Below are 14,922 nucleotides of genomic sequence, written 5' to 3' on the forward strand. Positions count from 1 at the left end.
GAACTCTCTTTTAACAGAAGTAGTTTTTCTGTTACTTTATTGGTATATTTAGTGTGATGAAGCCGAATAAGTTTTGTAGAAACCAACACGAAAAAGAAGGTTAATGGATCATAAAATATGAAATTGAAAGTACAGTTTCGCACCAGACCATAACATGATTCATACAAGTGTAAAAATACCTAAGCAGTGCTGTAAGGACAGGAACATAATGCCAGTTTCAGACAATGCAATGTCATTTACATTTTATTACTTGATATACAATTCACACTTCTTCTCTTCAACATGTCTTAGCTTAATGCCATATTCATTTTCCATGATGCTTTCTTTATCTAACTTCATGAAAAGTTGAACCAAAACATTACCTACCCCTACATTCATGACAATCTAGGCCTGTTTATTGTTGAATATAACAGAGAACTGAACAGCCAAAAGTGATGCTGTGTGTTCATTAACTTCATGAATGCTAAAACCATGCTGTAATACATACATGTTTTTCATAATACATCATACATTATGTAAAAAACGTTATGTATTATATGAATTAACGTAAAATTAAACACATCCCTATTGTCATTTCCAGAAACACTTGAAACATGACCTGTGCCTACTTGTCAATCTGATCTTTACGTAATTCACTGTCATTATAAAGTAAACAATAGTCACGGGGCTCCTTCTCTTTAAGAGCAGCAAACATCTTTATAAAGAAATTCACCACAAAATCTACTGCCCGGCATTGAACAGCTTCTTCCTGCCCTCCATACCGGACATTGCATCCACGTTCTTGCGCCAGTCAGTCACTTCCTCTTTCTGTGGGGTGAAAAAAACGATGATTTAAAAGTGATTAAAACAAGTTATTAAAGCCATATTGAGCAACACAAATATACACACAATGTTTGAGAATAAACATGCGTGTACAATTAGAAAAACTGTTAAATTCCTGAACTAAACACTGCATCAGATTCTTTACACCTTTGTCCCTCTTGCTAATTCTGACATTTTTTTTAGCAAGTTTCACATCCCCTTTTTATTTTTGTCTTTAGTTTCAGAATGAATGATTGTGGGTTATATTTATTTTTATCAAATGTGTTGTTTCCAAAGTGAAAATAAAACCTAACACCTTGACTGCAACCAATGTGTAATGATGATGATGAAGTATTATTTCATAGCTTCCTTACTAAAACTGTTCAGACTATTATGTTGTATCTAATTTGTTATTGATTGCCTTTGTGTCCTTTGTGTTTAATGTACACAGAGAACTGACACTCAGTGAATCAAGCTAAAATAGAACTTTATTAATCCCTGAATCATTTAATTTGCCAGATAAAGGTTAAAAAATGACAATAACATCACGACGAAAACCAAAAAGAGGGTGTACATAAAGTGTATAGGAAGTAACACCTGTGCATAGTAGAATACCAATACAAGTTAGATGCATTAAGTAAAATAGAAATTGATGATATTGAAATTGATATTGACTATAATATTACAGCCAGCAGCCCTTACCTTCTCCTCCTCTTTCTTCACAGTCTTCAGGTTGGCCTTGAAGTCCACAGACTCTTTGACTTTAGAGCCCAGCAGAGCCCCCAGCATGGCGTCAGCTGACACCCTCACCCTCCTCAGGGCCGGCCTCTTCATCTTGCCCTTCAACTCAAAGATCTTCTGAGACAGGTCCCGTATCTTTTTTCCAAAGCAAAGGACAGAAACACCTTAAAATATTGTTGACACTCAATATGTGTGTGAAAAATGATAGGACTCAAGCAGTTATTCACAAAGATGACTTACCTCAATAGTACATTTCGACACTTTAGAATCAATGTCGTAGCGCTCTTCATCGACCACATCGATCTTCTGGTGCAGCTCTTTACAAAAATTCTGTTAATAGAAACCTAGAAAGTATTACACTCATTTAATAACAATTCCCTGAATTTATGAGAGTAACTTGCATGTATATCTTCATGGAAACACTGACACATTGACAATGCAAACACAAAGACAGAGCAGCATGTGTAGGGGCAGAGATTTGTTTGAAGGCATATGCTCTCAAATTTTGAAATTATTTATAAAATATGCCATAATCATTTATATAAATTGTTGTTGGATGTGTATGATCCATAGATTTATCTGAGGACTTGTCTGTGGAAAGTTTTCATGGAAGTATTTTCTAATTGTCCCTAAAAGTGTAGAGATTGACATCTGAGTATTACTCTGAAAAACTCTGAAAAAAGACATTGCTGTTGAGGGTTTTTAAAATATAGGTTCAATGCTTTGAGCTCCACAAACTTAATTACATTCACCTTGATTGTATTTGGGCAACTGCTCTTGCGACTAGATAACATTAGAGGGCGATTTGGAAAGAGAATCTGCTCAAAGGGTTAAGACGGTAACTGAATCTACTGTTGACTTTGCTTATTACCAAAACCCTCCCAAATATATGTATTTATATGGCTTTAAATTACTCAATGATGAATGTAGGCTACCTGTAGATCCTGCACAGACAGGCCAGACAGCTGCAGTTGTGGGACTCTCTCAGAGAGGACTCTCTCTCGTTCCTCTTTTTTCATTTGTATATCATTTTCCAGCAGAGTCATGGCCTTCTTTAGCAGCTTGGTCTGGTGACCATACATATATAGAGAATTACACTTCAGTCAACCAGAGAATATATATTGTTGAACAGGATATTTTGCATTATATTTAAGTCACACAGTTAAACATAAAGCACCTTCAAGAACAGTCTGCGAGATGCAGAGATCTTTGGCTTTGGTTTCTGGAAAAAAAATGATGTCATACATGTCAAATATTTGGAAAACATTTAAATATCAAGCACCACACACTGTTTTTCCGCATGCATGTTTTAAACATTAGTCTCTTTATAATTCAACCAAAAAATGACAACATGTGCAATACTGAGTACAGCCTCAGTTGAATTTGACTTTACCCTTCATATTTAAGCTTTTCATTATACTATGTACTTATTATACAAGTGTTAAAGGGAACCCAGGGTCTTTTTCTGCATGAAAACTGATCAAAACTCCAGAGAGTTTTTTCTATTCATCAACCAGTATAGGGCTTGCCCGGAGCAACGCTAATAGCCCAAATAACTTACAATGCATTCGATTGGGGCAGTGCACAGAACGCTTCCAAAACGGCATTTTTTAACCACTAATATTGCTCGAAATAGCACCAAACCTCTGCAGTAGCATGACTAGGGTCCCTACACATAAAACGGAGCACCAACAACGTAGTTTACAAACCCATCCATCCATCCATCTTATCCATCGCGGAGGTAACAGCTCCAGCAGAGAGCCCCAAACTTCTCTTTCCCTGGCCACATCAACCAGCTCTGACTGGGGGATTCCAAGGCGCTCCCAGGCCAGCGAAGATATATAATCCCTGCACCTGGTCCTAGGTCTACCCCTCGGTCTCTTCCCAGCTGGACGTGCCTGGAACACCTCCCTAGTGAGGCGCCCAGGTGGCATCCTCACTGGGTGCCCGAACCACCTCAACTGGCACCTTTCATTGTGAAGGAGCAGCGGTTTTACTCCGAGTCCCTCCCGGATGACTGAACTTCTCACCTTATCCCTAAGGGAGATGCCAGCCACCCTGCGGAGAAATCCCATTTCAGCCGCTTGTATCCGCGATCTCATTCTTTCGGTCATGACCCATCCTTCATGACCATAGGTGATGGTAGGACGAAAATGGTCCGTTGGACAGAGAGCTTTGCCTTCTGGCTCAGCTTTCTTTTCGTCACAACGGTGCGGTAAAGCGACTGCAGTACCGTTCCCGCTGCTCTGATTCTCCGGCCCATCTCACGCTCCATTGTTCTCTCACTCGAGAACAAGACCCCGAGATACATGAACTCCTTCACTTGGGGTAAGGCCTCATTCCCTACCTGGAGTGGACAGTCCATCAGTTTCCTGCTGAGAACCATGGCCTCAGATTTGGAGGTGCTGATCCTCATCCCCGCCGCTTCACACTTGGCCGTGAACCGATCCCGTGAGTGCTGAAGGTCACAGACCGATGAAGCCATTAGGACCACATCATCTGCAAAAAGCAGTGGTGCAATCTTTAGCCCACCGAACTGCAGACCCCCTCCCCCACGACTACGCCTCGAAATCCTGTCCATAAATATCACTAACAGGATTGGTGACAAAGCACAGCCCTGGTGGAGACCAACCCTCACCGGAAATCGGTCCGACGTGCTACCGAGAACACGGACACTCTCGCTTTGGGAGTACAGAGATTGGATGGCCCTGAGTAGAGACCCCCTCACCCCATACTCCTGCAGTACCTCCCACAGTATCTCCCTGGGAACCCGGTCATACGCCTTCTCCAAATCCACAAAGCACATGTAGGACCGAAAGTCCTTCTCCATGGCTTCTCCGAACTTCTCCCACACCCGCTGCTTTGCCTCGGCCCTCTCTTCACCCGACTGTCCAAAACATGCGGCCTGAGGTCCGATGATACAATAACAAAATCAATCATGGACCTTCTGCCTAGGGTGCTCTGGTACCACGTACACTTATGAGCATCCTTATGTTCGAACATGGTGTTTGTTATCGCCAATCCATGACTAGCACAGAATTCCAGTAACAAACCACCACTCCGGTTCAGATCGGGGGGGCCGTTCCTCCCAATCACGCCCCTCCAAGTGTCTCCATCATTGCCCACGTGTGCATTGAAGTCTCCGAGCAAGACTAAGGAGTCCCCTTTGGGAGCCCCATACAGGACTCTTTTCAGGGTCTCCAAGAAGGCCGAATACTCTGAACTGCTGTTTGGTGCATAAGCACACACAACAATCAGAGTTTCCCCCCCCCCCCATAACCCGCAGGCGTAGGGAGGCGACCCTCTCGTCCACTGGGTTAAACTCCAACAAAGCGGCACTCAACCGGGGGCTTGGATCCAACTGGATCTCCACCTCCACCTCCGCACAAGCTCCAGCTCCTTCCCCCCCAGAGAGGTGACGTTCCACGTCCCCAAAGCCAGCTTCTGCCGCCCGGGTCTGGTCCGTCGAGCATTGCTCCCGGTTGCTCCGGGCAAGCTCTATACTGGTTGATGAACGAAAATAACTCTTTGGAGGACTTATTTGTTCAGTTTCTATGCAGAAAAAGACCCTGGGGTCACTTTTCGCCGGACTATCCCTTTAAGTCAAGTAATTCCACAGCTAGTCAAGGCACATGTGCATATTTGTAATAAGAATGTAAAAGACGTTTAATAATCCAGCAGGTGCAGTTAGTTTATAGTCACACAACTGACTCAAATTATATTTATTCTATCTTTCACAGTAGATTCAACTTACCGAACCACTTATCCAATTAAGAAGGTGATGTGTTTCAAGAAGAGAAAGAGAAAAGGTGCCATTTGTTACACTTGTTGAACTTCTGTTAATACAATTTGACTAATGGTGCTGTGAAAGGAAATAAGAAATAGCTACTTACCCTTCAGACATACTTGCAGTTTTATGTTTACCCTTGTTTATTATATCTAGAGAAGAAAGGAACAAGACTGTTTTACATACTATTTTACACACATAAAGCTTAACTAACATACTTTATCAGAGGAGAAGCAAAATGCAACACATTTGGTTGAGAAATCCTATAGGTTGCGGTTCTATTAGAGAGGATCCGAACAATGTATGACATTGTCTAAAGGTCAAACTGACACATTAGAAAATACTCAAAAACATTTAAAAATATATAATTACCAGAGAAATCATCAATCAAGACCATAATGGTTGGTGGTAGTAGTGGCCCAATTCATTTACAATTATTTTATAACTGTATTTAATCAGCCAAAAATATTAAATACACTGTTATTAAAACTTGAACCAGCAAAAAAAAGACTCTCCTCCTTCACTCACATGTAAGAAGAATTGTTTGTAAAATTAGATAGTGTTAACAAGAAGACAGTCAGTTGTAAGGAATGATAACTAGAATAACAAGCTGTGTTGGAGTGGAGTTTTAAACTTCTGATAAACTAATTGGTTTTTCTCAATCTTTAGCCAGAGTGTTGCAATAAAAAGCTTGCATTAGCTGTTTAATCTCTTCATGTTCTGTAACATTTCAAAATAAAACCCCTTACCTTAGCAGGAGACGGATACTCAAAGGCGTCTTTATCTGAGAGGAGAAGCGCAGAAAGAGGGTAGATATATAGATTCCAGTGGCCTTGTGAGTGGCTCACTAAAATAGACACTCTGTCCGCACCATTCTTGCACTTTGCATCTCACATGTATGAGGTGTGAATCTTGCTGGGAATGTCCACCTGTGATGCTTTCTTGGTGTCCCCCGTCTTCTCGTTGAGGTGGACGGGGTGTTGGAGTTCGAAGGAGCTTCTTTCCAAGTTAGGTTTGAGAAATTGAAGTTGAGAAGTTGTTCCCACACACAATTCAAATCGGTTACACAGATGAGAAAAACACAGGCAGGATTGATTTATTTTTATTTATTGCTGGTTTCATGTTTGTATCAAGTACTTAAACTAACATTAAGATAACGTGCCCACTCCAACGACATAAACAAAGACTGCAATCATACCGTTTCATCTTAAGGCTTTAATGGGCGATACATTTTGAATGTCGGACAAGCTTGATATAAATGTGTCACAGCAGATAACAAACTAGCAGTTGTTTATTGATGTGGGACAAACAATTTCTCTCCACAGTGAATATATGATCCTGTAGCTCTACAAGTGTCTGAGGTTTAAAAGAGTTCTGCTGCCATCACATGGCTGCAGAGAGGACTACAGTTTCTACCCCTAAGCCAGCAGGCTGTTAAACCTGCAGACTTAAGTGCAATACTCTTTGAAATGCTTAACTCATATACATTTGATATTTTATTTTAATCCTTTAATGCACTTTATAGCTTTTTACGCCGTTGTTCTTAACTATTAATTCCCCCCTGTTTGGTGGTTTAAGTTCGTCCGTCCTACTGGCTTGTTTGTATCATTTGTCTGCACTTGCGACAGGGTTGCACTCCAAATCTCATTGTTCATTTTTGCACACTGACATTTAAGGCTTTCTATTCTAAATACTCTACACTCTATTCTATATATTATACGGTCACATCTCCAATAAAAAGCTCAAAGTGACTAAGAAATCAGTTTTAGTATTCCTTAAATCCTCTATTTAAAATATACTTTCAATAAACTATACCTGTTTCTCTCCTGTATTACTTTAATATTATAACAAGCAAATCAATCCTAGTTGTGACGGTTGTTGTCCAACTCCTAATTCCTGAATCAATATAATAAAGTAAGACAACCAGCAAAGTTAAGCATTTATTAAAACGAAAAGAGCTGTAACATCCGTCAATCCATTTAATGCTTATTATCTAATATTGATGCAAGTAAAAACACCGATATGTATCATCATTAAGATACTCCTTTTTGAAATTCCCATACCATTACCATTTCTATCCTTCCTTCAAAGACCAGTAATACTATTGTTAAATCATTAATTGAATTGAATTGCTTTTTGTAACTGTATCGTTGATTTAAATGGACGTTGCATGAACATGATAACTTCATGATAACTATGGATTGCAGGCCCCTGAATTGTACTAAAATCTTAAACTTTGTAATATCGGCAAATACTGTATCGTTGTCCAAAGAATCAGACCTTTACGAGAGGAGATCTCTTTAACAAAAGCCAATGTTTCTTTAGGCGTCAAACAGCTTCTTCCTGCCCTCCATGCCGGACATGGCCTCCACGTTCTTACGCCAGTCAGTCACCTCCTCCTTCTGTTGGAAACATAACAGACATGCAGGCGAGATGAAAAAGATCATTTCAATCAAATTAGCCGTAACCTGAAGGTTTCCATGACCCTGAAAAAAACAGGCTTACCTTTTCCTCCTCCTTCTTGACCGTTTTGAGGTTGGCCTTGAAGTCGATGGACTCCTTGTGTTTGGAGCCCAGCAGAACGCTCAGCATGGCTTCAGCTGAGATCTTCACTCTCTTCAGGGTCGGCTTCTTGAACTTACTCTGGATCTCAGTGATCTTCAGGTTCAAGTTTTCAATCTGTTCAGGGGATCAATTCAGAAAAATGAATGTGCTGATGCCATTCTACCATTGAGTCAACAATTACCCACACTATTCAATATTGATTCATTTACATGAAAACAAAGTTAAGGGAAGTTTGTTTCCACAAGATCATTATCTCACACCCATATATGGATTAATAAACACTTAGACTTCAATCAATATTTCTAATTGTTATTAATCCAAAATTGAGAGGACTGTCAAACAACCCTTGCAGACTTCCTCAGCCGATACATGTGAACCAGATTAAGTGAGTTGGGATCAAAAGCTAATACGTGGTTCTATAGTCTTCTTCTTCTTCTTCTTCTTCTTCTTCTTCTATAATGTATGTTGAATGCTATAAGTCACAGGGTGCTTGAGGCCGTGCATCACTTTCTGTTATGTCTGTGCGCTTCCACTTGGAGGCAATGTCTGTTCACTTAGCTCTTTTATGGTGTGACCCTGTGTTCATGGTAAAGACACTGGATGAATTAACTTTAAATACATTTCCACTAGTTTCACTTTATCATTCTATTTATTCTTGAGATGCTGACCTCTTTCTCATTTTTGGACACCTTGAGACCGATATCGTACCACTCCTCATCTACAACATCGATTTTGTGGTGCAGGTCCCTGCAAATATCCTGTAAGAAAAGAGTAAACACACCCTCTAGTGGTGTCAGAATATCATGCTAATATGAAATGGAAAGAATTGGGTAAATGAGAGGGAGTGTTTGTGTTGGACAATGTGAATAAAGGTAGTTACCTGAAGCTCTTGCAGAGACAGACCAGACATGTTAAGAAGAGGAACTCTTTCTGCCAGAGTCACTTCTCTCTCCTTCTGCTTCTGCTCCTTCTCATCTTGCAGCATCTGAGCTGCCACTGCCAGAAGTCTAAGCTAAAGAAAAAAACGTAAAGATAAAGAAACAACATTTTACTTTCATTGAGATCTCTTGACAAAAGACCTCAATATCCAAAGTTTACATTAAAACTGACCACGTGTTTAGCACATACTTTAAAAATGACATTATTATTGTTCATAAAGTCCGAACGCATGCATTCTAAAGTCCCGAGTCAAATAAAGCATTAACAATGAACTTTATACTACATCTCAAATAAAGAAAAATGTACCTTCAGCCCCAGCCTTCGAGAGGAGGAGATCTTTGATTTGTGTTTTCTAAAATTCAGACATAAGAAACACTCCATATAAATACAGCAATTGTACATGTGCGTCCCTCAATCCATAAAAATAGGGATTGAGGGAAAGAGATTAAATACTCACTGGTCTGTTGAAGCATTAACAAAGAGAGAAAATACATGCCAACTGAGTTACATATCAAAACATAGTTTACAGTATACTTTATCAATGATCACATTCAAGTAAGAAGCAGTTATACTCACTCGGACATGATTGTCTTTATTTACCGCACTAAAATAGGGAACAGAAAAAGGTATTTTTGCAGAACATGAGAACAGTGGTTTTAAAATGTGTAAATCATGCATCTAATGAGTGAATTCACAACTTTTCAATTGAGCTGTTTTGTAAAGATTGATAATTTTGTTAACCTCCCTGGTCAATGTATTTAACCCACCCCAAATATTCACTCGCCCATTAAGCCACAGTTATTTACCGTTGCCCCAGCGCTGTTTTACGATTGTTGTGCTTTTGTTAACTAAACTTTACTTAACCTGTCATCATTCATGTTGGCTTTCACAGTACATATACATTAGATCAATGTACTTCATTCAAATACAGAAAATCACAAGGATTAAATGATTATTGTTCCAAATGTAAAAACATGTTACAACTACATGTAATTATAAATCCAGTGCAGCTTTTGTTTTTCTGTGTGATTTGCATGCATTGGTTCAGCATACATCTACCGAAAGTTTAAAAGCACATGTGTCACATTCAAAGTGTGTGCTGGGTCAGTAGACGTGCATAACTCACAAGAGTCTCTGCATAGGTGGCAAAAAAGGTGAATGGCCAGATAATCCACAGGCATGCAAACTGACAATGTTATAATTGACGTTAATGACAACAAAATCCAAATAAAACAACAAAGCCAAGTGAAGACTAATCTGAATAAAACATTTGACTGATTATAAGTTAGTTTTTTGTAATTGTTTTAACTTGCAGCATGCTGAGAAGTTACTCCCAATTCCCAGATTATCACCACATGCCTACCACACCAACTTAATTCTAATACATATAAGCAACTCTGTACCTTAGTGAAGCTGAAACAACTCCTTAAGCCACCACACGGAAGAAAAGTGTGTGTGAGGGAGGCAGCAATGGACTTCTAGACTTCCAGAAATCAGATTTATAGTGTCATTGCATAGTGTGAATGGCCCACAAAAATAGACTCCTCTCTGTCCACCAAGAGTGGCATTTACTGTTGCACATAGCATCCCCACAATATCAGACAGGAAAGGAGGTAATAAAACTCAAACACTTGGGTATCTTGTGTAAATTTGACAACACCTGTTGTGGGAAGTGACAGTGAGAATTTAAAGAAACATTACCCACTGAGCCGCTGGGTGCATGCTGGGTCAGTGTCACACTTTTCCATTTCACCACGGCTAGATTTTTGGAAATTTAGATAACATTGTTAGAAAGTCAAAGAGAAGGAAGAAATCAGCATACAGTGTCAGCATTAAGTGGTTGTGCTAATGTATTAATAGAACAAACAGCTCTCTCCAAGTGTGATGTTGATCATCTCAAGATGTCCATCTATAGGCATCCCAACTGAGACTGTTTTAAAGACCATATCACATATCTCTTTTTCAAGTGGCCGCAATCAACTGTATGTCATTGCTTTGTTCATTTCCAATTTTCAAATTAGTCAACAAGATGGAGATTTAAATATTGCAAATGATTGAAATATTGTTTTTGGAGAACTTAAGAGCTTTAGAAATGACGACTTGTATCCCCTTGCATCATTTTAAATGGAGCTCTTTTTCTCATTTTGACCACAGCACGTAGAAGAGTAAGTAAAAGTGTTGATATCAATTTTGTTTAAACAATTCAGCATTTCCTAATTCTAAAAATGTGTGTTATTGTAGTTTAAAGTTATAGCTACAGATTTCCTTTTCATTCTTGTACCGTTGTATTTTTAAAGTAAGCTATAAACCAAAAAATAGACAAAACTAAGTATAAACAAAGCTGAATTTGAGTGATAGCATTATTTTTCCTTTGGCCATGATAATCCTGTAGATAAAACCGATATTGTGACAGCCAATCTGATAACACCTTGAAGGACCACCATGGAGGTAAAAACAAAGCCAAAAATCAGTCATAGTTTTATTTAGGCGAGCAGAAGAACACAGACAGGTGCTGGTCACTTGATGGTTTGTAAACTGAGCCGGACAGAGGTCAATCTGCGTCATTGTAGTAACAGGGAGTCAAATGGTTCAAAGGGCGGCGACTTGTGCCCTCACGTAAGGAAAGATTGGCAGCGAACGATTAAACGAGAATAGTTCTAACCATGGGTCAAATACTATTGTAAGATAACACCTCGAAGTCCTTGCAAAAAAGGAGATAATAATGCGCCTACACACAAAGGACAAATTACACAAAGAATGATCAGGTCTGATGGGTCACAGCCTACATTTCCCATAATGCATCAATCATCTACTAGTCTACTACACCCACAAAATCTCCTGTCCTTATAACTTCAGAGTTCATGCTTTATTACCTTTACTGCTAGCTTTGTCATCACGTCATGGGAATAAACTTGCTGCTTGTGTGGCTTTGTGTACTTACTGTCTTTTTTAACAAGTGAAAACCGAAAATAAAAAGTAATAAGTAGTTAAAATATTGCCCTTTATTTAGATGTAACTGCCAGTGATGGGGACTTTGCAGACATAGGCAGGCAATTTTGTTTTTATGCATCTGGCCTACAGACAGTTTATTTTTCAACAAATACTCTATAGTTTTCCAGAGATAATTGTCATGATTCTTACATTTTATCCTCTATAGTACCTTGATAAGTTTATTTTATTTTGCTTTCTCAAGATCACAAGTCATTTATGTGCGAAAGTGTAAGAAAAATAAACCTTTGAACAATGGAAATAGTGAAAATGTTCACAGAGACTTACTGTAATGGCTTCAAATTGCATGTCAGTCCCAAATCATTGATATGTGGTACACTAGCAGCTGAGAACAAAGTTGTTAAACCATCTTTGTAAATCAAAGCAGACGTAACATTTGCATTATGAAACTGTAAACGTCTAAAATAAAAGAGGTCGCCGGTTCAGGGCTGCAATAAACTCAGTAAAGCAAACAGAGAGCAGCTAGAGTTCACAGCACCAAACAATAAGTGGACCCTTTCAATGCCATTGTCGTCTAAAAGTTACAACTTTTTTGTATCTTTGTCTAATCAATCAATTAGAAAATAAAGCAGATATTTAAAAATAAAAGTCACAGACCAGAATTTATTTTTAGCACATAAACTGGTCTTTTGCATGCCAATTACATGACGACAGAATCATACTATTTATTTCCAAAATATACAACTTCCTGTAGTCTATGCTGTACACACACTGTTCCCCTGAAGTCTGTACTGCACAAATACTCAAGCATACACTGTTGACCTATGTTAAGTAGTAGATATACTAATATCTGTACCATTTTAAATCTACTGTCAGGCATCAAACAGCTTCTTCCTGCCCTCCATACCAGACATGGCCTCCACGTTCTTACGCAAGTCAGTCACCTCCTCTGTCTGTTCATAAAAAGAAAATGTTTCTTAGAGAAGCTGTACTCTGTAATTCCAACCTAATCTAAACCAAGGAGTCAACCCAGCCTTTAAGCAATCAGCTGTTTAGGATGCCGCACTTACCTTCTCCACCTCTTTCTTCACGGTCTTTAGGTTGGCCTTGAAGTCCACGTACTCTTTGACCTTGGCGCCCAGCGGAGCTCTCAGCATGGCGTCAGCAGAAATCTTCCCCCTGTTGAGAGCAGGTCGCTTCATCTTATCCTTCAGCTCCTCAATCTTCATGGAAATATTTTCAAGCTGCAGGAAACAATGACAAGTGAAAGGTACTCAAAATAAACAAAATCCAATCAATCACAATGAAAATACATTTATAAATGGATCAAAAACACAAACGTAGTAAGGCAATTAACCCTAAATGCTTCTAGTAAAAAATAAAACAGAAAATGCTGCAGCTTCTGAATTTGTAAAGAAAGTTTTGATTAGTTAACACATCCATGAAGCAAAATCAGGATTAAATCAACATTAAGTCCAATTAACATAAATATGTACTTACTTAGTATTTTTGACCACTTTGGCCTCAATGTCATAATGCTCTTCATCTATCACGTCGATCTTATGGTGCAGATCTTTGCACAGACCCTGCAGACACAGAGAATCATATTGTGTGTGTTGAACCTTTAACGACAAGCATTCAAATCCTTATGCATGTTTGAAAGTTTCTTTCAAAAATAATTACAGCTAAATGCAGACAATGTAAAATGTAGACAGTGAGGCACATCTCTTTATAATGTGCATACTGCATATGAACATACTGTATGCATGTTGCCTATAAACGTCAGAGCAGTGCATGCATATGGAACATCTCATTGATGTGGATTCACTGTAGTATGATTGGTGGCGCCTGCAGTGACCTGCACATACCAGATAGTCCTGGAGAGACAAACCAGACAGCTGGAGTGGAGGGACTCGCTCAGCCAGAGTGGTTTCCCTCTCCTGCTTCTTTTCCTCCTTCTCCTTCTCTTTCTACAACATCACAGCTGCCATTTTCAGCAGTTAGGTTTAAATTGAATTAAGAAAAACAGGTTGATTAAGTACGTGGCACAGATCACACTTGTAAAGACGGTATCATAAGAGATAATACCTTGAGAGCCAGTCTGCGAGATGCAGATATTTTAGATTTGTTCTGCAAAAATCAGTCGAAAAGACGTTATGTAGCAATTGGCAGTTCTGTACAAAATGTAATGTATGTAAGTGTAGATTTGCCTTTTCATAAGCTACACAAATTTTATAGACAATTCACCTATCTGTGGTAGACATAATGATGTTGGAAGGAATAGAAACAAGATAAGAGAATGTTCAACAACATCGTAAAGAATTACTTTAATTTTACAAATACTGATTTACATAGTAAAGAAATGATAACTTACCCCTCAGACATGATTGCCGTTTGTCTGAAAAGATGAAATAATTCATATTAAAATCTGAAAAATGCAATGAAAGGACAGTATTGGTTGCACTAGTTTTACTATACAAGCTGTTAAGCAGTAACACCGTAATCATTATTATTTTGTGATTCATGCACCAGCCTCTGATCCTAAATACTAAAAATAGTATTTTTTTAACATCTTGTTGACTGGGCCGACTCATCCAGACCTCGGTTTGTCAGCATACCAACATTAAGCCGTTCAATTAGTAAGGCTGCGTGTGTAAATGCTGCACATTGTTCGAAGGGTAATCATTTTTTAAATCCCAGAGATCCATTTTTCTTTTGCAACATAAAACAAATATAAGTACTTAAATATAGCTGGATCAATGTCCCTAATGCATGTTTAACAAAGTAAGCAATATTATGGTTTTGATTTGGCCTTATAAAGATCAAACTGTATCAAATCTTTTACGGTAAACCTGCATGTCCCCCCCCCCACCCCCCCCATTTTTTTTCCATAAAAATGAACATACCTTTTTATCCCTGCAGAAAACCTGTTGAGGTGAGAAGCGGCTGTGAATTCTCTTCTTTTCCTCAAGAGAAAAACCCACCCGAATGTAATGGAAATAGCCTCCTGTGAGCTGACATAGTCTGTATCACTTCACCTCTACACGGCATCCCCCCACACCGGGTTGACCACCACTTCTGTATACTCCCGTTACTCACCACCACCAAGAGTAGAGGCTTTAAAGTGATAGATTGAAAAT

General features: G+C 38.9%; 3 protein-coding genes and 1 long non-coding RNA gene across 4 annotated transcripts; 1 reads left to right on the forward strand and 3 right to left on the reverse strand.

The window, feature by feature from the left end:
* Nucleotides 1–227: 227 nt before the first annotated feature.
* On the reverse strand, nucleotides 228–2,770 carry LOC134873835 (troponin I, slow skeletal muscle-like). The gene is made up of 5 exons (XM_063897719.1): nucleotides 2,720–2,770; nucleotides 2,478–2,609; nucleotides 1,783–1,872; nucleotides 1,504–1,677; nucleotides 228–807 (listed from the first exon to the last, which is right to left on the reverse strand). Exons 2-5 carry the CDS (start codon nucleotides 2,586–2,588, stop codon nucleotides 721–723), a joined length of 462 nt encoding a protein of 153 aa, XP_063753789.1. The 5' UTR covers nucleotides 2,589–2,609; nucleotides 2,720–2,770; the 3' UTR covers nucleotides 228–720.
* Nucleotides 2,771–6,420: 3,650 nt separating this feature from the next.
* Nucleotides 6,421–10,435, reverse strand: LOC134873811 (troponin I, slow skeletal muscle-like). Its single transcript, XM_063897683.1, has 7 exons — nucleotides 10,237–10,435; nucleotides 9,410–9,437; nucleotides 9,140–9,185; nucleotides 8,775–8,906; nucleotides 8,563–8,652; nucleotides 7,835–8,008; nucleotides 6,421–7,731 (listed from the first exon to the last, which is right to left on the reverse strand). The coding sequence occupies exons 2-7, from the start codon at nucleotides 9,415–9,417 to the stop codon at nucleotides 7,651–7,653; spliced, it is 531 nt and encodes a 176-aa protein (XP_063753753.1). The 5' UTR covers nucleotides 9,418–9,437; nucleotides 10,237–10,435; the 3' UTR covers nucleotides 6,421–7,650.
* Nucleotides 10,436–10,842: 407 nt separating this feature from the next.
* LOC134873846 (uncharacterized) lies at nucleotides 10,843–14,906 on the forward strand. The gene is made up of 3 exons (XR_010166990.1): nucleotides 10,843–10,998; nucleotides 12,883–13,052; nucleotides 14,705–14,906. It is a non-coding gene; the product is annotated as an uncharacterized LOC134873846 (long non-coding RNA).
* On the reverse strand, nucleotides 12,655–13,496 carry LOC134873825 (troponin I, slow skeletal muscle-like). Its single transcript, XM_063897708.1, has 3 exons — nucleotides 13,283–13,496; nucleotides 12,853–13,026; nucleotides 12,655–12,735 (listed from the first exon to the last, which is right to left on the reverse strand). Exons 2-3 carry the CDS (start codon nucleotides 13,009–13,011, stop codon nucleotides 12,655–12,657), a joined length of 240 nt encoding a protein of 79 aa, XP_063753778.1. The 5' UTR covers nucleotides 13,012–13,026; nucleotides 13,283–13,496.
* Nucleotides 14,907–14,922: the final 16 nt, after the last annotated feature.

The sequence above is a fragment of the Eleginops maclovinus genome, chromosome 2 (genome assembly GCF_036324505.1).
Source record: "Eleginops maclovinus isolate JMC-PN-2008 ecotype Puerto Natales chromosome 2, JC_Emac_rtc_rv5, whole genome shotgun sequence".
Classification (NCBI taxonomy): domain Eukaryota; kingdom Metazoa; phylum Chordata; class Actinopteri; order Perciformes; family Eleginopidae; genus Eleginops; species Eleginops maclovinus.

Bases quoted from the DNA above. Each gene is read 5' to 3' on its own strand.
- LOC134873811 (XM_063897683.1), bottom strand. The intron at 8,907-9,139 runs GTACATTTTTCT...TTTTTTCTTTAG, and splicing joins CTCGAAGGCTGGGGCTGAAG to CTTAGACTTCTGGCAGTGGC. The intron at 8,653-8,774 runs GTAACTACCTTT...CTTTTCTTACAG, and splicing joins TGTCTCTGCAAGAGCTTCAG to GATATTTGCAGGGACCTGCA.
- LOC134873835 (XM_063897719.1), bottom strand. From the start codon at position 2,588: ATGACTCTGCTGGAAAATGATATACAAATGAAAAAAGAGGAACGAGAG. The intron at 1,678-1,782 runs GTAAGTCATCTT...TTTGGAAAAAAG, and splicing joins TGTCGAAATGTACTATTGAG to ATACGGGACCTGTCTCAGAA. The intron at 808-1,503 runs GTAAGGGCTGCT...TTCACCCCACAG, and splicing joins TGAAGAAAGAGGAGGAGAAG to AAAGAGGAAGTGACTGACTG.
- LOC134873825 (XM_063897708.1), bottom strand. From the start codon at position 13,011: ATGAAGATTGAGGAGCTGAAGGATAAGATGAAGCGACCTGCTCTCAAC. The intron at 12,736-12,852 runs GTAAGTGCGGCA...TTTTATGAACAG, and splicing joins TGAAGAAAGAGGTGGAGAAG to ACAGAGGAGGTGACTGACTT.